Consider the following 25,555-nt stretch of genomic DNA (forward strand, 5'->3'; position numbering starts at 1 on the left):
GACTGCATACAAAAATACTTTTTATACCTACCTATACTTATACCCATAGATTTAGAAGGGCCCCGCGCGCACGTATACCTACTTAAATAGAATAAATCTAAAAATGATGCTCATGTATCTAAACTGTTCAGTTTTACTATACTTTATACTATTAAGCATATCTGTAATTATATAACCGTAATAATAAGAATTTGAACTGGTAGTTGTTATGTTGGAATAGTAGTATTACGATTATAATTTGTTAAAATATCTTGTGATTTTCGAATAAACAAAATATATTATGTTAAAAGAGGGTGTGTTGTTGTAGAAATTTATAATATGCTGTACATCGTCAATACATTTGCCTACACCGAGCGATGAAAATAGAAAAAAAAACTTTGCGTTGAGCTTAGGCGGGGGTATGGAATGGAAGGGAAATGCCTGATTGGTGGAAATATTTAACTACATAGTGTTTACATAACTTTTCATTGTAGTCTCATAGAAATAGAAATTCTAGCTAGGTCAAAGTTAAAATTAAATTAATAGAACAACTTCTATCTAGTAGGTAGTGAAAAATAAGTTCCCATTCGTTTTCATTTTTCATTCCACTTACAATATTTACTTCGACTAACTGTATTTTACGTCTTTTATCGTATTTTCATTCGTTAGATAACCTCTAAGGGCGTCAGTTACAAATAGAAGAGATTACGAAATACGACATCATTGTTTATTTCATTAATACGAGTTACAGTGATCTTTGTTTACAAATTAGAACAAGTGTTTATTGATCGAGTATAATCGCCATTCGCCGGTTGACTTCGCAAGTTGTCCATTTTGCACTACCATCAGAACAGCTGTTTTTGCGAGTTATTTTATAAGTGAATCAGTGGATAAACATTCTATAATTTATAGTAACTTGGGAGTATATTGTGGAGCGTAAATAAATTTGTGACGTGTTTAAAGTTGTGTTATTGATTAGACATGTCACAGATGAGATTGATATGCCGCGCCCGGCTACGTGTACGTAGTAGCCCGGCAACACTGTCAGTGTACACAGAGCCTATTACCGCTCTTCTCAGTGGAAATTCTAGTAAACGCACGATGGCGAGCAAAGCTGTGACCCTTGAAAATATCAATCCGAATATTGTGAAATTGGAATATGCAGTGCGCGGGCCCTTGGTCATCCGAGCGATGGAAATCGCCAAAGAACTAGAAAAGGTAGGGGTCATATTAATTATTTTATGTCAAATTTTCCTAAATCAATTGGTAATATAATCTACACAAGGTTACTTAAATTAAATTCAGTAATTTTATAATACATATGTGTCTCATTTAATAATTTAATCAACAGAATAAATGAAGCAATATTTTTTTTTACCTTGACCATCAAAGTTTTGTGATACCTCACAATTTTGTTGTTCAAAAATTGTTGATTAAAAAAACAAACTGGAATGTCTGTAATATTTATTATTTACTAACTTCACTTTGAAGCTTCTTCCCCATACAGAATTCAGTATAAAAAATAACTACACACTAACCAAACCAAGTTATTTAAATTACATTTACACCCAGTATTCCATAATATTTTCTATTATTGAGTCACAAACATGTGCTACACTCCGCACTTTCTCATTTATAATTATATTTACAGATTAGGCAATATATTATTTCAAACTGTTGTACAATCAGTCTTACACAAAACCCTGTCCCATGGCCATAACCATAGAAGCAGGACATTACTTATTAAAATCATTATTTTACATCGGACAAACGAGTGTGAGTAAACAATTACTATGCTGTACACGGTTATTAACATGTTATTACACATTGGATAAAGTCAGTTTACAACAGGGTAATATAAGAACTAGACTGCTGAATTACAAATATGTTTTCTTGAATTAAATACCTATACAGAAGTGAAAAACACAAATGAAAAAGTACCTATTTTATTATAATTTATTCAAGACGAATGATACTCAAATTTCCTCTGTTCAAAAAGTTCCTCTGTTTATTAAAACTAGCTGTTCCCCATGATTCCTTTCTAGGAAAAAAGTAGCATATGTCAACTATTAATTAAACAAAATTATAATTATTGTAACAAAATCTGTGCCCTAGAGCTAGACTCCTGTGAGAATTTCAAAATAAAAAGTATACTGTATGTGACATTCCAGACGTTCATTCTACCTATGTGCCCAATTTCATCAAAACTGGACTAATAGAACTTTTAGTAAATAGGCATGCAGCCCACCTGACGGGAAGTGATCACCGTAGTAATAGAATTTCCATGTTTGGTTTGCAAAAATTCTTACACCACCTAACTTTTGACATCTATGAAGTAGAGTTACTTGCTTTTATCACATTAGGCTAATTACACAATTTATATCAGCTCACATTTGAGTCTGTTAAAGATAATGACTGAAGGTCAAGGTTGCAATATAATTATTTTACAGCTGACATTCAAATTCTCTTGCATACCATACTACAAAATAATTAAATTCATGATAAACATATTCATGATAGGGACCAACACTGTTCAAGTGAGTTTCTTTCGACATTTCTTCTTAGCAGTGGTCATTCCGAAATGCCAGTAGTTTGTAGCTTGTGAGAAATTACAATTTAATATAAAAATTGATGAGAAAACGTGCTCGTGAAGGTCTAATTTTTTAATAAGGAATTTGAATTTGAAAATTTAAAACTAAATGTCATTTAGGATAATCTTTGTCTTTTAGTATGTAAATTGTGATAACTTTCACGGATTTCAGTGCAGTTTTCAATGTTTTGGTTTGGAGATAGTTGGTGAGCTGGAGAGTGACATAAGCTACTTGATGTCACGAGCGAAGCTGTGGGCACCCTCTATTTCATTGTATACATGAATGTATCTCAGACACTACAGTACATTGCCCTTATGAAACCCACTTTATCCATCGCCTGAACTCAACAGCTGTTCTATTGGAGATAAAACGATTATGATGATTGACGGACAAGTGCCTCTTCATGTCAAGTCTCCCAGTGAGCATTATCAACCTATAAATATCTGATAAGCACTGATATCTAATGGACCTATTGTAGAACTCGGGTTTATAGTGTACTAGTGACCAATTCACTCACGAACAGACAGACAGACGCAGCATAGGATTTTGTTTTATAATATGTAAGGATGTTACGGCTAAAGCCGAATATCATTCCTATTAGACCTAGGGGCATCAAGTTTCTGATGGTGAAATTAGAATTTATCGTTCTATATCTAGACTATCTGAGACCGGCTACACCTACTTCCAGCCGTGGTGTTAATGTCTACGCTTAGGTCTAGCCTGTGATCAAAAGGCTCTAGGCTGCTAAACCCAGGACTAGCTGCACTTCGGAGTTCAGAGAATGATATAATACTTTCGTGTAGATGTATTACTTATTTTCTTTCAGAAATTTAGCATCCTATACCTAGTACAAAATCATCAAATAAATAAAAACAATTTTTATTAATTATTCTGTCATGATTCGGCCATACTATAGTAATTTATGAACAAAGAGAAATTGATTATGTAATAATAAATTACAATTGATTTCTTTACTTTGATTTACACATTTGAACTAGTACATTTATAAATTCCCTACTTCTCAGACATTACTGACATTTGTGGGGACATGTGGTCACGGATGGAACTGTGTGAATTAGTAGACATTTTACAAACGAAATCCTCCTTTTTTTTAAAGTCGGTTAACAACACTCCAACTCCTGTGATTTTATAACAATTATTTTTTTTTTTGTTTCAGGGCGCTCAGAAGCCATTCAAACGCGTTATAAACGCTAACATCGGCGATGCCCACGCTATGGGACAGGCGCCCATCACCTTCATCAGACAGGTGAGGCTTATCATCTCTGTCATGCTCCTCACGCGCAGATTGCAAAAGTCGATCGAAATGACTACGAACTTGAGATTGTTATCTTCTCTTTGACATTGTTTTAGCACCACCAATTAGCCCATTAAACATACTCTTGACTCTGTCTATCCCGTAAGGGATAAAGACTTGATACAATATCTGTTGTCTAGGCGTTTTACCGATTTTTTTGCCAACGCTGGCGCTCCAAAGGAGTCCAAATTTATGTCTTTGGAGAAAAGGCTGCGGAGAAGTGTGTTGCGCCGCTTCTTCTCCACCTGCGCTCTGGAAGTCGGCAGTAAACTTAAAGTACATTTTTGACGTCAATAAGTTATGTAATATATCATCCTAATTTGAATCAAGAATGGCGATTTTGAATTTGGCCAGCGTAAAATATTCGGCTTTGATCATAAGCTGACTTCACACTATTACACGGAATTTGGCGGATTTGGTATACATTGCTGGTTCGTCATTGCGGCAAATAAAAGCACGCATTGTGCAATGCATTCGCGGCGGCATCTGTCCGAGCAAGGCATTACGTCCGGCTGGACTGTGAACTATTATGGCACCATTGAGACACGATAGTAACATTGGCGACTCGGGATAATTACGACTTTAATGAAACTTTATCCAATGTTATATTTATAAGTCTGCGGTTATTTGTTATCAATATCGTGATAATTTCCACTGGTGATGTAATGTACGAGTATATGGCCTAAGTAAACTCCATTGTATTATTGTTTGTATCGTGTTGTTATCAAGATATACTGATAGGAACTTTAGTAAACACTAATATTGTTTGCTATCTCGATAGTGGAACGCTGAAGTAGAGATAAAATTTGTGCATTTTGCAGTATGTACCTAAATGGCTACAAAGAAAGTAACATTTATATTATAATGAATAACGAGACCGAACCCGCATAAAGTAGGATTAAAGCAGGGAGATGTGACCTCGATGGTAAAGTTGCCTCTGAGCCGAGAGGTCCTGGGTTCGATCCCCGGTCGGGTCATGATGGAAAATGGTATTTTTCTGATTGGCCCGGGTCTTGTATGTTTTTGTTTTAAATATAGTATAACATAACACAAGTCTCGAACTTTGGGGCTAGCTCTATCTGTGTGATCTGATTTGCCCCTAATATATTAATATTTATTTATATATGTATATGTATGGTGTATTATATAGGCTATAACCTGTCACTATTTTGAGATCCCAATTTCACAAGCAAGCCGTTATGTAGCTGAACATAAAGTTAATTTTCACCTACTTCCGCTTGTCCTACCGACTTGAAATTTTCCACATATATTACCTGATAAGCATCACCTGATGGTGCACCCAGTGTCGGCTCCCAACGAGGGAACTACTCGACGTTTTTCTCCATCGACATGAACTTTTGTCACACGTTGAATGAAACAAGATCACGCGGACGACAAAGAGGCTTGTGTCAAAAAATATTGTTTTTTTTTTTAACTTATAGTTAATATATTTAAGGTGCTGGCGTGCGTGTCGAACCCAGAACTGATTGAGAAGAGCGACTACCCATCTGATGTCAAGCAACGTGCCAAGGACCTCCTGAACAGCTGCGGGTCTGTATCTTATTAACTTGGCCCCGTTATCTCCCCCTATAGGCCCCTCTTATCTTGCAACTTAAAAAACTGGAATATTTTGAAATATTTTCCCGTTTCCAAAATAAATGCGAAGGTCTGTCTTTGTTAAGCTTTCACGACTAAACTCCTGGGCGGATTTTGATGAAATTCGGAATAGGTATAAGTAATGACCCTGGTCAAACATAGCCTACCGCCAGTGAAGCTGGAGCTGGCTACACCTAAATCTTGCTAACATCATAATGTAGGTGTTTGCTTGCACAATCCACTGCATCATTTCGATAAAATTTTGCACACGAGTAGAGAATAAACTGAATGATACATGGGTACTGTTTATAATTAGCATAAGTACTTTCTATACTGAAATTACCACGAGAGCGAAGACCCGGGGCGCAGCTAGTTGTCATAATTTACAATTCATATATTGACTTGCAGAATTTCATAACATTATGTAATCAATACTACCTGTGTATTCGAAATATATGGCATGACGCGAAGACCTCCAATTAGCATTTTAATGTGTAAGTGACGACATTTGTTTGACCAATCATGGCCAAGGTTGATCATTTATAAAAAAAACTAGATTGTTGCCCGGGGCTTCGCTCCCGTAAGAATTTTGAGATAAAATATAGCTTATAGCAATCTCGGATAATGTACCTTTCTAATGTTGAAAGAATTTTTGAAATCGGTTCAGTAGCTTCGAGGATTACCCGCCTCAAATATACAAAAAACTGACGAACGTTTACCCCTTTATAATAATAGTATAGAAGTATAGTTAATGATATTTTTGAGTTACAGTCAAGTAGCTGCTTAGCATTAAGGAAACTGCAATAGCGGTGAATTTGCAATGATTTTGGTTGGCTTGATGCGACTGTACTAGAATTGTTAAAGTGGGTAATATTTTTTTATATACTATACTTCTATAAATAGGCATACGGTCCTGCAGATGGACGATACAAAGTATAACTTTTGTTCTATTCCCACACATCGTGAGCCAGATTCGCACACGCAACGGAAATTAATTTCTTTCGAAGGGTTTAAGCAAATTCACAAACAAAAAAATGCTTTCAATTGTATTAATATTAATTTTCTGTAAGCGCAGAAACTGTTCAACTTTTAGAAAAAAGTGGTGAAAATTGACATAATGAAGTGAAACAAAGAAACAAACAAAACAACAACAAACAAAAATTAACAAATATTTTGTGTCTCTTTGCTTCCCATATGGCTAGAAAGAAGTCATCCCAATTTCCTAACCAGTCATTACAAATGCAAAAATAAATTTGTTACTTCTTCAGCTCAATCAATCTTCTTAAAATTGTTGATCTGTTTGAAACACCGCGAAGAACATAGGGAACTTAGGGATCATTCATCGCGGAAAAATACATGTTCCCCTCGGAAATTCACACACTGGTCATACCTTTTTTAATATTATATATATATATATATATACATGTTATATAGCAGCACTCGGATCACAATCATAACCTTTTTTGACTATGTACTTTGTGTACCTTTATAGAAAAAAATCATTAAGCAACAATAATGGTAAGCCCTTCTGGCATGATAGGGACCAACACTGTTCAAATGAGTTTCTTTCGGCATTTCTCCTCAGCAGTGGTCGTTCCGAAATGCGTACCTTGTGAGAAATAACTATTTAATTTAAAAATTTACGTGAAAAAGTGCCTGCGAACGTCAAATTTCTGAATAAATGATTTGAATTTGAATTATCTAGTTACTAATTTAAAACGATAATTTGTAGTGGTCGCTCCATGGGCTCCTACACGGCATCTCACGGCATCGAGATGATCAGGCACCATGTGGCAGAGTACATCGAGCGTCGCGACGGCCACAAGTCCAACTGGCAGGACATTGTCTTGTCTTCCGGAGCGTCCAACGGAATCAAGAACTGTTTGCAACTGTTCTGCAACGATATTGGTGGAAAACCTTCAGGTGAGTAACTCATTGCCTGTTCTATGTCTGATCTACTGATTGACAGTTGACGTTTATTTTAAAATCCTAACTAATATTATAAATGCGAAAGTAAGTTTGTTTGTTACCTCTTCACGCTCTATCTAGTCAATCAATCTTCTTGAAATTCTGAATTTTGCATACATGTAGTTTGATTTAGTGTGTGCGTAGATTTTGAGAGATTTTGAGATATTACGAGCAGAGGACTTTGTACCATATTTATATAAGGTTAGTATAGGATAAAAGTCAAACGTTATGTAAACTGTATAAACACAATGACATAAACTTTGCCGCAGTATGTGTTTAATCTATTCCAGTATATCATCTCAATGTTAGGCTTGCGGCAAAGCTATATTATCGCGCTCTACTATGTGGCGCCTTATCTCTTTACGATAATACTCGTTGATACTGTTTTATGAGCCTCTTGTTTAGAGTACGAAATGAATTTAAAGTGTAGCTTACATTTAGGAGAAATAATAATTTTAAATTGCCCGGACTTATAAATATTATTGAAAACAAATTGTGATATCGCAGTCGATATAGTCCTGTGGGTCCTGAGGGCAAGAAGCATTTATTCCGAATTGCCTATAGAATGACATCTCACAACCAAGATATTTAGACTATAGACCACGGCCACCACAATTTATAATCATGCAACAACAAAAAATACGCGGACGCACGATATTAACGCGGGCGAAGCCGCGGTCAAAAGTTACTTTAGTAATATTTACCTATAAATTTTTGTTAACGTCTACAGCGTTTCTTTTAACACTTGTTTCGGGTTCCTATCGTGTCTATCGCAGTATTATGTCAGTAGGTAGTTGCAAATGTCCTGTCAGGTGCCCTTAGGCGACTTGAATGAAATCTGACACCAGTGTTATCATTAACACACTCGAAATGCAATTATTGTCGAATCCCTTCATTGGTTAGCTGAACTCCACACTAATTCCTAATAAAAATGATATTAGCACTAAATAACGGTAGTCAGGTATTTGTTAGTCAGTTTTCCATATCTCTCGATATTATACTTGTATTATCACTGGACCGTTAACGATAAGCCGTAGTTTATTTACTTTCCATAAGATGGTAAAACAGATTATATGCAGTTAAATCCTTTTATCGCACCACACGTGTTAATGATTACAGATATTATATCACGTATTTACCTTATGGGGTAGACAGAGTAAAATATGGTGAAACTCGAGCGCGACAGAGACTTTCGCTTTCGATATTTATCCGTGGCTTTGGGTTTTGTGCTCGTTTCTGTGTTTCGTTCAAGCTTAATGTGTGCCGTTGAGTGTATTTATTTTTCATTTTGTCTTCTCAAAATCATCGTCAAAATGTCCTCACTATCATCCATATCAGCCGCCAACAGCAATGCTTGCATTGTTGTGTTCCGGTTTGAAGGGCGAGAGAGGCGGTGTGATTACAGGGCACTGTGGCTAAAGATCCTACGACACAAAGTTGGCAACGCGCGTGTGATACCTCTGGTGTTGCAGGCGTTGATAGGCTGTAGTGACCACTTACCATCGGATGGGCCGCATGCTTATTTACCTGCTTGATTTAATCCATACTATTATTAAAAAGAAGTAAGCGTTTGTGAGTTTGTATGTTTGAGGCGGGTAATCTCCGAAACTATTGAACTAATTTTAAAAATTATTTCACCATTAGAAAGGTACATTATCCACGATTGCTATAAGCTATATTTTATCCCAAAATTCCCACGGGAGGAATCCCCGGGCAACATCTAGTAAAAAATATTTTAATTCTTAACCCGAAAATTGACTTTAGCCAGCGAAAGTCTACCTAGCTTATTACATTGACGACCTCGGTGGCGCAGTGGTAAGGTTCTTGCCACTGAACCGAGAGGTCCCGGGTTCGATCCCCGGTCGGGTCATGATGGAAAATGATCTTTTTCTGATTGGCCTTGGATGTTTATCTATATATGTATATGTTATAAAATATAGTATCGTTGAGTCAGTATCCCATAACACAAGTCTCGAACTTACTCTGGGTCTAGCTCAATCTGTGTGATTTGTCCCAATATATGTATTTATTTATTTATATCCTACTTATTACATTAGTGCCATGGTCGGATATTTTTAGTGTACACATTAAATGTAATGTCGTGCAATGGCACGTTAGAATGTGTAACAACTAGCGACGGTCGTGGTGTTTTAATAATTTTAACAACGAAAGCAAGGCCGCACGCATGTCACTCCACGACTTGCATACTCTGATATGCTGTGCTAGGTTGTGTTCGTGTTTGATCGATGTTTTAACACTTCATTATTTTGTGGTTATGTCTAACAGACTTCAACAATTATTTAACCAAATTTTGCCGGCGACTTTGTTTTGAAATTCCCATTGTCAGTATCTCAAATTGTAAGTTAAAATAGGGATGTATACCGCTTCAGATATATTTAATAGTTTGTTTCAATTATAGATATAAAAATATGTTGGTTGTATATTCGCATTGTGGCTAGAGAATTTCTTATAATGATGAAGAGGTTGCCAAGGTAATAAATAAAAAAGTTATTCACGTGATTAAAAATAATATCACTATAATTGTAAATTTTTTTTTTATACGTAATCACGCCTCGCCCAATGTTCAACGACTTATCTATACTATTATAAAGTGGTGAGCGTTTGTGAGTTTGTATGTTTGAGGCGGGTTATCTCCGAAACTACCGAACCGATTTCAAAAATTATTTACAAAGATACATTATCCAAGATTGCTATAGTTTATCTCATAATTCCCACGGGAGCGAAGCCCCGGGCAACATCTAGTATAAATATAAAATCTCTTCATCCAAACCAGCACTGAAATTTGACATATATAATAAATAAATATATTAGGACAAATCACACAGATTGAGCTAGCCCCAAAGTAAGTTCGAGACTTGTGTTATGGGATAATAACTCAACGATACTATATTTTATAACAAATACATATATAGATAAACATCCAAGACCAAGGCCAATCAGAAAAGATAATTTTCCATCATGACCCGACCGATGATATAGGTATATACGTTTATAAAGACGACCTCGGTGACGCATTGGTAATGTGCTTGCCTCTGAACCTAGAGGTCCCGGGTTCGATCCCCGGTCGGGTCATGTTGGGATGGAAAATGATCTTTTTCTGATTGGCCTTGGATGTTTATCTATGTATGTATATGTTATAAAATATAGTATCGTTGAGTTAGTATCCCGTAACACAAGTCTCGAACTTACTTTGGGGCTAGCTCAATCTGTGTGATTTGTCCTAATATATTTATTTATTTATTTAAAGCCAACCGTATATTTTGATTGATTGATATGAATTGATTGAAAAAAATCAGCTAAAGATACAATACAATAATACTCTTCATTGCACAAGTGAAAAGTACGGAAAATAAATATCAACAAAACAAAAAAAAATACGAACTTTCGGATCGATCTCTTCCAGTCGAAGAAATCTCAGAACTGAAATAGGTTTCGACGTTCATTGCCGGTTTTTCCTCACGGTAAATAAAAGCTATCACGCAAACTACGCAATATTGGCGCTTTCGCGTCAACATCTGATTTCGACGATAGTGTGTAGCCGGCACAAGGTGGAAGGAAACGAAAATAGTTTAAAAGATATTTGCCAAATTAAAAAAAAATAATTTAAAAAATCCTTTTCCAGGAGTAATGGTGCCCATCCCACAATACCCCCTCTATTCAGCGTCCATAGCCGAATACGGTCTCGGGCAAGTGGGGTACTACCTCGACGAGGACAACCAGTGGGGGCTGGACGTGGACGAGCTGGAGAGGTCGTTGACCGAGGCCAGCAAGGAGTTCAATGTCCGGGCTATTGTCGTCATCAACCCTGGCAACCCTACGGGACAGGTAGAAGGAGCATATAATAATCTCATTCCATAACGGCAGTAACCCGGTCCACTAGCTAAACAAACGAAGTTGATCCCTTCCTGGTATTTATTTATTTGGGTTAACAAACGGTTAAACAAATCTCTTAGAACTAGTAGGGTTAACAATATATTAACTTATGTATAATAACATTATCCACACAGTACATGGTGAACGTGTGTCTACTACTTATATATTGAGTACTGATTGAGGTTAAAGAAAGTAGAAACTTATAATTATTACTTATTCAATGTAATAAGTGCTTACTAAATTTATTTATTTATTTATTCATTCATTCATTTATATTTATTTATTTAATTTATTTATTTATTTATTTGTTTATTTATAAGGCACATCAACAACATAAACATATAACATTAATGGAAAACGTGATATTAACTAATTTCTGATGTTTACATCAATTATAGATGTGCGCAACATGCCATTTTTTTCTAACTGATTAATTTAGTAACCTTAAATATTATCTTGATAATTATTAAACACAAAATAAATTTTCAAAATTTCAAAATTAAAAAAAAAAAAAATCAAAATTTCATCCTTAAATATTTTTGGGCTATCGTGAAATATAACCAAATTAAGCAACTTGTGGCATTCATAGGTGCATGGTTACCCAATCTGGTTCTACTAGAAGGAACTAAGAATAATTAATTCAAAGGGGAATAAACAGGTAAGAATGCGCCTTACATAAAAGGGTACCTTTAATGGACCACCGGACATTACAAGAAGTTTGACAGCTATAGAAACCTGCCCGTTAGTGTTTCCCGATAGATGGTGATTGATCTATCCCAAAATTTATAAAAGGTCTTTTGAGGCATTCATTGGCCATAGCCAACATAAAGAATCACTTATGTGTTCTGTTCAGGATCAAGTTAACTTTTAAACTAATGTGATAACTGCGTACTACGTAAACTGAATGGGTTAAATATTCTATTGATGTCAAATGTATATGTGAATTGATCAATCAAACAGCTGATAGGCGACGACAGCATTCTCATCGGGTTGACATAGGGCAAGTCGTAAAAAACTACACTACGGAATTTAAAGGATTACTTTTACGCGTGCTCTGGGCTTCGACGCGTTACAGGCGCCGAAGAATACGAGGCCACGTGAAGGTGACGAGAGAAATAAAATTATAGTTTTTGTAATTATTCCTGTAATTACAAAAACTATATCTTGTATTTTGACAACCTCGGTGGCGGAGTGGTAAGATTCTTGCCACTGAACCGAGAGGTCCCGGGTTCGATCCCCGGTCGGGTCATGATGGAAAACGATCTTTTTCTGATTGGCCCGGGTCTTGGATGTTTATCTATATATGTATTTATTATAAAATATAGTATCGTTGAGTTAGTATCCCATAACACAAGTCTCGAACTTACTTTGGGGCTAGCTCAGTCTGTGTGATTTGTCCTAATATATTTATTATTATTTATTCCTCAATATTTGATCAAATCAAAACTATTTAATTCTTCCTCACACAGGTGCTGACGCGGGACAACATAGAAGCGATCATAAAGTTCGCGAACAAACACAACTTGTTCATATTCGCCGATGAAGTCTACCAGGACAACGTTTATGCAGAGGGCAGTCAATTCTTCTCATTCAAAAAGGTATAACTATATATACTAGCTTCAGAAATTTAATATACATTGCTGGTTTTTTATTGCAAAAAATTAGTTATCATTTAAAATATCGCATTTGAATCGATTCACCAGTTTACGAGCTACGGTGCCACGTACACAAACAGACAGACACATTTAGCGGTCAAACTTATAACACCCCTCTTTTTGCGTCTGTTTTAAAAATAATAACGAGATGAAAAACTTATTTTTGAAAATAATAATGAGAAGAAAAAATTTCTCGATAGCTCAGTGGTCAAGAGCACTGTCCCGGATAGACGGGGCGCGGGTTCAATTCCCGCTCGATTCCAGAATACTTTCGTCTCGGTATAAGACCTATATTTGGTAATTGACGTCCTTGAAGAAAAGGCTGCGGTGAAATTTGTTGCGCCGCTTCTTCTTCACCTGCGCTTTGGCAGTCGGCAGTAGACTTAGTTTAAGTAATTTTTTGACGTCAATAAGTTATGTTTTAAGAAATCAAAATTCCGTTGTTCTGTTTTACACTTGTACTAATATTTCTTCCAGAAATGTTGGTTAACATGAACAATTATTCTAATTACAATGCTATACTATAATGAACACGTACTCGTTATCTCGAGGATCGGCCAAGACAACGTGCTCCTTTTTTTGATCAAAAAAAGTAGCCTCGCGTCCCCACTTGCTCCATACAAAATGTGAAAAAGTGTTATCTTAGGTTCAATTGGCTTTTCTCCATTTCCAGGATTGGATGATTCAAATTAGGTATCCTGATTTGGTGATTACTTCTGAGCAAGTGGGGTTCATCCTTACTTTGTTTATACAAAATATGAAAAATGAATGAATAATCGCCTTAGATTGGTTTACGGAAAAGGCGGGCTTATTCGTGATTCGTGGGTTTATGCTGTTTGATTGGTTGATTTTGTGTCATCGCAGAAAATATTACGTTTATGATTTCTTTGAAACGCGGGCTTCACCGTGATTGGTGGATTCATAATGACAACTTTAAGTGTTGCCATATATTTAAAATATGTTTATAATTGCCATTACAATGGGTAAAATGCTACTTGATTCTTTAAAGTTGCCATTATATTTAACAAATAAACGAATAAAAGTAACAAATCACGACAGATGTATATCATCAAAGAAATTTGAATTTGGTATTACTTTCAAAAACAAGTTAAAAAGCATGCGTGGCATTTATAACAAGTCCGTTTAAAGATATGAAAAATTTGCGCAATCGAGCGGGTATTGAACATCAACGTTTACATATAGGTGATGACGGAAATGGGTCCCCCGTATAGCGGACAGGAGCTGGCGTCGTTCATGTCAGTGAGCAAGGGGTACATGGGCGAGTGCGGGCTGCGCGGCGGCTGGATGGAGCTGTGCAACCTGCAGCCGGACGTGCGGGCGCATCTCTACAAGGCCATATCCGCCATGCTGTGTCCCACCACGCTCGGACAGACCGCCGTCGATTGTGTTGTGAGAATTTATTTATTTTACATCCCTCATATTCGATAAGTAGGTCCTTATTACCACCAAATGGCGCTTGTAGGTGACCAATTAGCGCTCTAGGATAAAAATGTAGCTAGAAAAACCCTAGGGCGGTAAGTAATTTAAAAAAAACCACATAACTCTTTCAAAAAGTTCGCATAAATCTCATCACACTGGCAATAGACATCATGCATTCAATGCCCAATGATCAAAGATGTCGCTTCGCTATTAAGCCTTGTCTTCGTATGAGTATAATAGTAATCAATTTTAAATATCGAACGGCAAAGCTCAATTTCGCTCTTGAAAAAAAAAAAGTTCTTTGTTTTTTTTTTTTTTAATAAAAAAGGCGGGAATAGAATACTTTTACTTTAAAATGTTTTTATTCTTGTAATGCCGTTGCTTGGTTTTTTTTCTACTTACCTCACAATTGAGATGTAAAGCATAGTAGTTAGCTCGGGTGTAAGCATCAATTGCACCCTCGAATTATATATTAATACTAAACATCTCAGGCTGCAATTGATACCTTACAGCCCTTGGCTACTAATCTGCAATTACCTTGGCTAAGTTCATTAGTGTCACAACCAAGAAATTTATATGCTTAAATGATTACGAATGACTAATGTCAAAATAATGACATTGAAAACTAGACCTTTTTGCTTTGTTATAAAGATCACATGTCCACAATGTCCGCGTGCCAATACCTGAAATTGAGCACGAAATTTGTAGCCATCCCTTTCTGGCGTGTTACTGACTGTTATTGTTCATATGCAAGACAAAAATGTCTACAAATTTTAGAACCAAGTTTAGCTTTGCTTGCTTATCCGTAAGCATTCTAGTTTAGTATTATAAATTCTTTGGCCACAACAATTAGTGACGAACACAACAGAGAACTCCTTCGGTTGGTGGGCTCTGAGGTTTGTGGGTTGGGCTCTGAAAAGAGCCGTTGGGTATATAACGACTGGAATTCGTTTTGTACTGACTTGATTGCCCAGATGAAGCCGTCGAAGTTGTGCTCGGTTTCCAAAGAATATATTTATATAGGTAGCACCCAATAGAGCATTGATTCGACATCGATACGCATAGAAGAAGTGCATGTGTCTACTCTGCCACTTAAATAGCGGTCGAAGACGTGTCAGATGACTTTAGGCGACTCGAGAAAAGTCTTGTTGCTTTCGACGCGTAACTTAAACAATGTCCGCGCAGTTGAGGAGTTCCCTCGTGCCGCGCCGATCCTGGTCTGTCGTTATCTTTCGTTTATCACGATTAATGCATTATTAATGTCATCGGAACTAAAGCCACGTGTAAAATGTCATAACAGTACTAATCGTTCACCGTCAAAGAGTTCCCTAGTCGGGAACCGATAATGGGTGCACAATCATACATATCATATTAATGCATTGTCATGCAAACTAAACGTATACAGGATTACTGGTATCTAACGTATAACCTTCCAAAGGCGCATAAGGTACATAGAGACTAACATCTTTTGTTCTACGACTATCGTAAATCTAAACGTAATAAATACAAAAAAAAATTTTTTCGTATTTATTACGTTTAGACAATAGTTTCGTTTTTATAAAACGTTACCTCTATGTTAGATTCCGCTACATAACGCTACTGTACTGTCTCGTGTTGCTTGGCTATTACATTGAGTTAAGATGTGTAGAATCGCAAATTAGATTGTATTTTTTTTATATGAAAATAAAAATTACGTATCACGAAAAGTCGTGGAATAAATTATATGATATTTTTTTGTAAAGTTGCGTTATTTTTTTGTACCCGAATAGTCTTTAGGAGGTTTTGCGTTTGATAGGTACCATTAACCCTGTATATAAAATTTCAACATACATGGCAAGTTAAAAATAATAACCAATTTTAGGCCCGGCCGCCTTTGCCCGGCGAGCCGTCCTACAATTTATGGAAGACCGAAAGGGATGCGGTTCTAGCGTCGCTCAACAAGCGAGCCAGGATGATCGCAGACACGTTTAATTCTATGCAGGGATTCACTTGTAATAAAGTACAGGTAATTTTAATTTATGTTGTAAACTAACTTCGCACGGGTGCAATCGAATTCAAATTATTTATTACAGGCCGAGTCCATATGTTAGTAACAATAATAGCGGCGTGCAGCGTTTCATTAGCGTCGCGTTGTTTTTTTTTAAATAAAGAATCATTTTAATTAAATTAAACATTTTTTAAATGAACATTGTACCAGTACTTTACTTATTTATAACATAAGATAATTAAATTTATTACTGTGTATGGTACAATTTAATAAACACTAATGACAGCCCGCGGCGGCGTTCAAAACGCTCGTGAAATTCACCCAATAACTCGTACTAGTATTAGTAGAAACAAATATTTTATATATATATATGTGGGATGTAGATGTATAATTGATGCAAACACTATCTATTTTACACGAAACTTTATTTTTATTTCAGCCATCGACCAAACAAACAACTTACATTGTCCAACATTTTTTACACACACTGACAGTGACAACTGACTTTGACACTGGATGGATTACTAACAGCTAGTGTTACCATACAAAAATTACAAAATTACTATTCCCACACGGCCATCCTGTTATTCATCTGACTCGGATGAATCATCTTCAGATGCAATCCAGGGCTTCATATAATCAGCTGAGGAAGTTGTGTTGAACGGACCTTCACTGTTGCCAATCTTCCTCACGACGTAGCGATCATTTTGCTTGCATTTAATAATTTCATATGGTCCTAAGTATTTAGAAACTAGTTTACTTCCCTGTGCGAATTGGGTCCTCTTAATAGCTACCAAATCGCCAGATCTATAAACATTTGCTTCCTTTCGCTTCTTATTAAATGATTTTACATTTTCTTCTTGTGTTTTTCTTATAGACTCTTTAGCTTTTTGTCTGAGTTCTCGTCTTTTCTCGTTAAAATTCTCTATGTCTTCTTCATCTATTAATTTTTGAAGTTCTATGTCTCTATCTTTTATTTTAATACCAAATAGCAATTCGAACGGTGACATCTTAATTGCTCGTTGGTATGTTCCGTTAAGACATCGTTGTACGTTGGATACATGGCGATACCATTTATTAGGGTCATCAGCACTTAGCTTGCTCAATATTGCTATAATGATCTGGTGTATGCGCTCAACCTGTCCATTTCCTCTGGGTTGTCCGGTAGTAATCGTATAAAGTGCAATATTCTCATTCTTGCAATAATCTTGGAAGTCTTTTGATGTGAAAGCAGCGTTGCGATCTGTAATAATTCTCCCAGGTGCGCCAAACGTTTGCTGTTGTAGTCTTAATTTATCTAAAGTTTCTTCTGTAGTCAAAGTTTTGACAGGGTAAATCCACGTGAACTTTGTGTACGCGTCAACGACAGTTAGTATGTACTTATAATTTTTGGGAGTTGACGTCATCGGCCCCAAATGATCGATGTGGTACGTCGACAATGGAACATCACCCTTGTCAATCGGGTGTAAATATCCTTCCTTTTTACCGGCTTTGTGTGATAATAGAATACATTCTACGCAATTGTCTATCGTCTTTCTTATCTTTTCCGTTAAGTTTTCAATAAAATATTCTCTTTTTATCAATTCTTCTGTTTTGACAACTCCAAAATGTCCTCTTTCATGATTTCTTCTTATTATTTCATACTGCATCTTCTTTGGCACAACCATCAGCTTGTTACCATCTTTTATCTTATATAAAATTCCGTTCAGTATCATATAATCTTGATAATTCTGTGTTTCTAAAATATTTTTTATTAATCTTAAATGGTCGTCTTCATTCTGTGCTTTCTTAATACGAGCTGTAGTCTCGGTAAGTATTAAACAAACAGGATTTCTGCTGAGGGCATCCGCATGTTTCATCCGTATTCCCGATCTGTGTTCAATCTTGTAGTCGTATTCTTCCAGCAGCAGCGCCCAGCGAGCAACTCTCGGAGGTAAGTCTTTTTTTTGCAGCGTCATAGTCAAGGCAGAACAGTCTGTTACTATTTTGAATTTTATTCCTAATAGATAGATTCTAAACTTCTTTATAGCAGCAACAATAGCGAGAATCTCCAGATAGTAGCTGTGGTACTTTCTTTCTGCTGGAGTAGTCTTCCTACTCATGTAGTGGATAGGATGAAATTGGTCATCTTTAGGACTTTTTTGTAGAAGGACAGCTCCATATCCGTCGGCACTTGCGTCTGTGTGCAGTTCCGTTTCGAATTCAGGGTTGTATATTCGGAGAACTGGTGAACTACACAATATCTGCTTCAGTTCTATAAAAGCTTTCTCACATCTCTCATCAAAATTAAACGCAGTGTCTTTTTTCAACAAGTCAGTCATTGGTTTCGCAATGAGAGAATAATTTCTAATAAACTTTCTAAAATATCCAGTTAAACCAAGGAATGACTGTACAGCTTTCACATTATTTGGCTTCTTAAAATTCTCTACAGCCTTTATCTTTTCTTGAGATGGTCGAACTTCGTTATCACATATGATGTACCCAAGATATTGAATCTCTTTCTTTAAAAAATGACATTTTTTCCAATTAAATTCTAAGCCAAATTCTTCACTTATTTTGAGTACTTTTTCTAGTTTTCCTATTCCTTCTTCTTCTGTAAATGCTGGTATAATTAAATCGTCAAGGTAGGTCAAAAGAGTACCATCAAGAATTAGGTCGTTGAAGATGTCGTTAATAAATCTTTGAAATACAGATGGTGCCGTACACAATCCGAATGGCATTCTTGTGAATTCATATTGGCCTTGAGGAGTTACGAACGAAGTATACTTTTGGCTGAATTTGTGTACTTTTACGTGTAAGAAACCATTTTTAAGATCGAGGGATGTGAAAACCTTTGCTTCCTTTAATTTGTCTATTTGATCTTCTATTATGGGTAATGGAAATCGTTCTTTAATCACTTTCTTATTTAATCTACGGTAATCGATACACATCCTTCGAGAACCATCTTTCTTATCAGCCAGAACTACGGGAGAGGCAAAATCTGATTTGCTAGGTTTGATTATATCTTTATTCAGCCATTCTTTTACTTGTACATTAACAGCAGTCATTTCCAAAGGTGAAAGTCGTCGCGGGTTTTGGTATACTGGATCTTCATCAGTTAATATTATTTTTAATTCAACATTACTTTCTTTCTTTTTCTCATTTGGTTTGTATTCTTTGCACATCTTATTAATTTTTTCCTTGTATTTAGAATCTTCAATATCGTAAGTATAATCAGTCTGTTTTTCTTCCATTAAAAGCGTAAGATGAGTTAATTTTTCCACAAAAATTCCTTCTGGAGTGAAACTAACTTCAAAATCATGTAAAATAGGGTTCCCAATTATTATATTAACAGGTATCTCGTTATCCTTGACAACGTGAAACTTAATGTCTGTGTAGTATTTATCGATCTGTACATTAGCTACAAACATCCCTTCGGTGTATACTTCGTTTTTCGCTATCCCAGTTATACACGTTGATTCAATCTTATAGTCTTTAACATCTTTAATTTTCTTTAATTCTGACTTCGTAATAAGGTTTATGTCACTTCCGGTGTCTATCAGTGCTGTAACCTCTTCGCCATTGATCTTTATCTTCTTGTATGGAACTTTCTCTTCTTCGTTTTTATTTCGAATCTTTAGCGCTTTCGCCAGTTTAGGGCATTCAGTAGATTTGTGGCCAAAGTCATTACATTTAAAACATTTTATTCCTTTTGAGCAGTTGGTTATCACATGATCTAAATCACCACAGTTGTAGCATCTATGAACGCGATTCTTCTTTCGAAATGAAGTATGTCCGGATGATTGGGCAACATTGGCAGCATTTGCAGATTTAATAGAACTAGAAGTCTTTTTCCTGAATTCACTGTAGATTTCTAACTTCTTACGGAATTCTTTTATATCGGAGGCACCATACAGAATAGCTTTATTGGTGTCCAAGTCACGAATACCATCTATCACATATTCTATTAGGGCAGCATCTTCAACCTTGCCGTGAAGAGCCAATTCTTTCATAGAAAGGAAGTATTGCTGATATGTCTCTTCATTTTTCATCTTACGTGAAGCAAGCTTTTTATGAATCACTGCACTATTAATCTTTGGTCCAAATTCTTCTTGAAGTGCCTTCTTTAAACTTGAATAATCTTTTATTTTTCCCAATGATCGTAAAAATAGCTTCGCTGTTCCATCTAAAAGCCTCTTCGCATAAATCAATTTTTCGACTTTAGTCCACTTCATAATCTGCGCAGTGTCCTCAAACTCATCAATAAATGTCTCAATCGGGTAGGTGTCATCCCCGGTAAAAATAGTCATAGATTTCTCTAAATCCTTGAAAGAAATTTTTACTTCACACTCACGATCTTCATCTTCACTTTCATTCTTAATTTCGTCTTTCTTCGGCGGCATTGTTGCTAAGAAACTAGAACTTTTCAAACTAGAATATCTCTTTAAATTACCTCTTTTTCTGGTAGTCGTGCAAAATAATGGTTTATTAGAACTCATGTAATCTTCGTCTTCAAAAATAAATCTTTAATTCAAATTTCAAAAAACTACCATTTTAGTACAAACTTTTCACATCTGGTAACATATTTCCGTTTGAGGTGAAGTCATGGCCAAATCAGCAAGCGTAGCGTCAGTAAAACAGCAGAGGTGTGAATCGTACCTATGTTCATTTCGGATGGACAAAATCTTTGCGTCGGTAAAACAGCATGAAGCGTAGCTTGCAATCTTGGAATCTTAAAAATTTTCGTCTTCAGTCTTCGCTCGGCATCAAATTTCACACCATCCCGGACGAGCCCCCAAAAAGATGTGGGATGTAGATGTATAATTGATGCAAACACTATCTATTTTACACGAAACTTTATTTTTATTTCAGCCATCGACCAAACAAACAACTTACATTGTCCAACATTTTTTACACACACTGACAGTGACAACTGACTTTGACACTGGATGGATTACTAACAGCTAGTGTTACCATACAAAAATTACAAAATTACTATTCCCACATATATATATATATATATATGCAATACTAGCTGTGCCCCGGGGCTTCGCTCCCGTGGGAATTTTGGTATAAAAAGTACGAGTACTCTATTTGTTATTACAGGTTATATTCTACCCGTGTACCAAATTTCATAGCTGTCCAATAGATTTAAAGTAACAGACATCCTTACAATCTTTTGCATTTCTGATATTAGTTTTAAGATTTTTTAACTGAATTTTACATAATATAAGTTTTATATGCAATATTATTAATGTTATGTAGATATAATACTTCATCTTAAATAACTTTATTTAAACAAAAATTAAATTTGCCGTAAGCCTTTATTGTCGTCAGAGAGATTTTATGACATTCAAAACGCCTGACAAAAAACCGTGCTGTGTAGTTGAGGAGTTCCCTCGTTTGGAGCGCCTGTCCGCGCTGCACATCAGGTCATGCTTATCATAATTATGCATTGTCGTGGAAACTGAAGCGACGTGGGAGATTTGTCAACTGGAGGTAGGAGAAATCTTGCAAGATTTGTTTACAGACAACGCGACAGGTGAAACTAAATAAAATTTTTCAAAAAGATAGAAGTAAGGTATATTTGACGGCCTCAATGGGGCAGTGGTTAAACGCTTGCCTCTGAACCGAGAGGTCCCGGGTTCGATCCCCGGTCGGGTCATGATGGAAAATGATCTTTTCTGATTGGCCCGGGTCTTGGATGTTTATCTATATATGTATTTGTTATAAAATATAGTATCGTTGAGTTAGTATCCCATAACACAAGTCTCGAACTTACATTGGGGCTAGCTCAGTCTGTGTGATTTGGCCTAATATATATTTATTTATATTTATAATTGTATTCCAGGGAGCCATGTACGCGTTCCCGCGTATAGACCTGCCGCAGAAAGCGATCGACGCCGCCAAGAAGGAAGGGAAGACTCCCGATACGTTTTACGCGTTTAAACTGTTGGAAGAGACTGGTCTGTATTGTTTCTCACAAACTAAATATGTATAATTATCATTATCATTGCCCAGAACATCTTAGCAGCTGCAAGAATCATATGTAAAAACATATGATTCTTGCAGCGGCTGTGTCAAGTATTAATCAGTTTAGTCATTTTAATCGTAGTGACAGTTTAGTCCCCTAGCGTGTATGTGTACTACCTGCCACTAGATGGCGGTAAGTAGCCGTAAAAGTCATGTCAGATGCCTTTGGGCGACTTGAATGAAATCTGCCATCGGTGTTAGCAATAACACACTCGATATGATGATGAGTTGAGATGATGGCCTTGGTGGGTTTGCCCCCAGATAGCGGGACATTTTTTACCATATCTGTGAGTGAAACGCGACTCAGTAAATATAATATTAAGTTAAATATTGAAACCTTTCTGGCATGATGGGTACTGACACTGTTCAAATGAGTTTCTTTCGGCATTTCTTCTCAGCGGCGGTCGTTCCGAAATGCCAGTAGCCTGTGAGAAATAACAAATTTAATATAGAAATTGATGTGAAAAAGTGCCTGTGAAGGTCTAATTTCTGAATAAGTGATTTGAATTTGAAGCGGTGGTAGTGTTATAGTTAAGACGCCAGGCTGTAGATCAAAAGGTCTCAGTTTCCAATCCTACTCTTGCCACATGAGTTTGTACAACTCCAAGCACTCTATTAATAGTGCCAAGAAACTTCAAGAAAGTTGTGTGTGTTCCATTCCGCGTAATGAGCACGACCTTCAGCCATGAGAAATACGATTATGAAGAAGAAATTAAGTATTATATTGGCACTAAATTAGTCGTAAAAGTAATATCAGATACCTTGTCTCTTTAACAAAAATCCCAATGTCTAGTATTATAACAAATTGGCATTGAAAGGAGCATTTTGCGAAAGGGCCACTGTGCGACATTGGCCATTCATCGCCGAAGCTGTGTTCACAGCGGCCTTGTTGCGTTGCAGGCATCTGCATCGTCCCGGGCAGCGGCTTCGGCCAGCGCCCCGGCTCCTTCCACTTCCGCACCACCATCCTGCCGCAGCCCGCGCTGCTGCAGGAGATGTTGGACATCTTCCAGAAGTTCCACAAGAAATTCACCAGCGAATACGCTTAAATCGTATGCCATGTGATATTATTTAACCCCATGAGATAAAATGTGAGCTGTATACAAATTTTTCGCGATTTGGTCTGCTCCACCGACTAAATTTTGGTAGGCTCCATTGACTAAATTTTAGTGGGCTCCGCTGACTAAATTTCGTGGTTGTGATTGATTTTTAAAGCATTGAGGCTGACTGAAAATGTAAACAAAATTGTTGTTACACTAAATTGGCTAAATGTCGGCAGAATCGCCTGAAATTTGTATATTGTATGTAGTCTTAAATAGGAAATTTACAAATAAAAACAGCTTATCTCGGTATATATTAGTTGGACGTGCGGACCGTATGCCTGTTTGCCGATTTCAATATCTACAAGGCCTGCAAATGTAAATATTTTCACAAGCCGTTTAAATAATAAAAAAATAGTAAACTCTCGCTTAGCTATTATAATTTATGTAGTCCAAAACTAATAAAAATGATGTCATGCAATAGAATCTTTTGAGAACAAGATCTCTTACGCCAACGGAGTATTATGGAAACTCTCATATATAAGAAATCCAAAGTCTGTCTGTCACGCTTTCACGGCTAAACAGCTGGATGAGATTTTGTTGAAATTTAGAATAGTTATTTTTAAAGGTCAAAATGCGAACATTTTATCAAAATTTTACCCTCGAAAGACCAGAAATGGGGAATTTTGTCAGCTAATATTAATAGGTATATGACGAAAGTTTTTGTTGTGATTAAGTTTTCTGTGTCACGAATCTTATTAGAAGAGTTCATTCGTTAGAAAATTACAAATCTGTACATTTCGCAAAGTATCAAAATATATATAACGAATGTCAATAAAAATGTATGAACTTCTATATTGTATAACTAATTAATATCAATTCGGAACATCTAATAAAATGAATTTTATTATCTAGTCTTGGCGACGCCATCTTGTATCTGTAGATAAATTAGTGAATTATACTCGTATGTATAATTTTGTTCAAATATTGTCAAAATGTACATATTTATCAAAAAATTATAATAAAACATTAAATTAATTTCATAGATAAATTATTATTTAAAAGTACACTATGAAGATTTCCGTTGGAAGTTTGAACCAGTTTGTTGTGTTGTGGAACATCTAAAAACAATTAAGTTTATTAAACAAATGTGAAATTGTCACATTAAAAAGTGTGTAACATTATTATGATTTTAACACGTTCGATATTAGTTTGATTGTACCTACCTACTAATCTTACTAATATATTATAAATGGGAAAGTTTGTGAGGATGTATGTGTTTATGTTTGTTATTCTTTCACGCGAAATCTAGTAGACGGATTGTTATGAAATTTGCTACACGGGTAGAATATAACCTGGAATAACACATAGGGTATTTTTTATTCCGAAATTACCACGGGAGCGAAGCCAAGGGGCGGACCTAGTAAAATATGAATCAAACTGTTTTATTCATAAAGATAAAACGTATGTTTTGTCACGTTCTGTCAACGTCAAATATTGTAAAGCGTGATAGTGACAAAACATACTGCCTCAATGTTGCTATTATTAACTTTTGTAAGTAAATATGACTTTAACGTCTAAATACACAGTATCTGGTTCGAATTATTATAAAATTGATTTTAATAGGTTCGCTTGTGGAAATGTAGATTATTAACTTATATTTAACATTCAGCTGTTATTTGTTTCCTACAAATATATCGGCATAAGTCGAGGATGTGTGGGAAATTGTTTACACGAGATAAAAATACTTAAATCGATTGATGCATCCAGCATTGTAGTCCTTTTAACATAATCTGCTGCATTTTTACAATATATGTTTTTGAGATTATATTTTTATTACTATCCACAAATCAGTAGCATATAGCGCTTCAATTGTTTTTGTTTTTGCTAAATATTTATTTTTGAAATCGAAACTGGTAAGTTGTAAAGATGTTAATGCATTGTTATTGTAATATATATTAGTAACTAAAATAAATCCAATCTTTTATTTACGATTTAATAAAAATTACGCTGATAATGCAGTTTAAAATGATCTCGAGTTATATCGTAGCTAGATATGGGTCTGGCGCAAAATGTGC

The 25,555-nt window shown here is 35.9% G+C and overlaps 1 protein-coding gene across 1 annotated transcript; it reads left to right on the plus strand.

Annotated features, from left to right (window-relative positions):
- The first annotated feature begins 426 nt into the window (after positions 1 to 426).
- LOC128673172 (alanine aminotransferase 1-like) lies at positions 427 to 25,452 on the plus strand. Its single transcript, XM_053750831.2, has 10 exons — positions 427 to 1,197; positions 3,748 to 3,837; positions 5,342 to 5,436; positions 7,214 to 7,404; positions 11,093 to 11,295; positions 12,813 to 12,941; positions 14,202 to 14,408; positions 16,300 to 16,443; positions 22,256 to 22,370; positions 23,338 to 25,452. Exons 1-10 carry the CDS (start codon positions 961 to 963, stop codon positions 23,484 to 23,486), a joined length of 1,560 nt encoding a protein of 519 aa, XP_053606806.1. The 5' UTR covers positions 427 to 960; the 3' UTR covers positions 23,487 to 25,452.
- Positions 25,453 to 25,555: the final 103 nt, after the last annotated feature.

Source organism: Plodia interpunctella, chromosome 10 (genome assembly GCF_027563975.2).
Source record: "Plodia interpunctella isolate USDA-ARS_2022_Savannah chromosome 10, ilPloInte3.2, whole genome shotgun sequence".
NCBI classification, from domain to species: Eukaryota; Metazoa; Arthropoda; class Insecta; order Lepidoptera; family Pyralidae; genus Plodia; species Plodia interpunctella.

Bases quoted from the DNA above. Each gene is read 5' to 3' on its own strand.
- LOC128673172 (XM_053750831.2), top strand. From the start codon at position 961: ATGTCACAGATGAGATTGATATGCCGCGCCCGGCTACGTGTACGTAGT. The intron at 1,198-3,747 runs GTAGGGGTCATA...TTTTTGTTTCAG, and splicing joins TCGCCAAAGAACTAGAAAAG to GGCGCTCAGAAGCCATTCAA. The intron at 7,405-11,092 runs GTGAGTAACTCA...ATCCTTTTCCAG, and splicing joins TATTGGTGGAAAACCTTCAG to GAGTAATGGTGCCCATCCCA.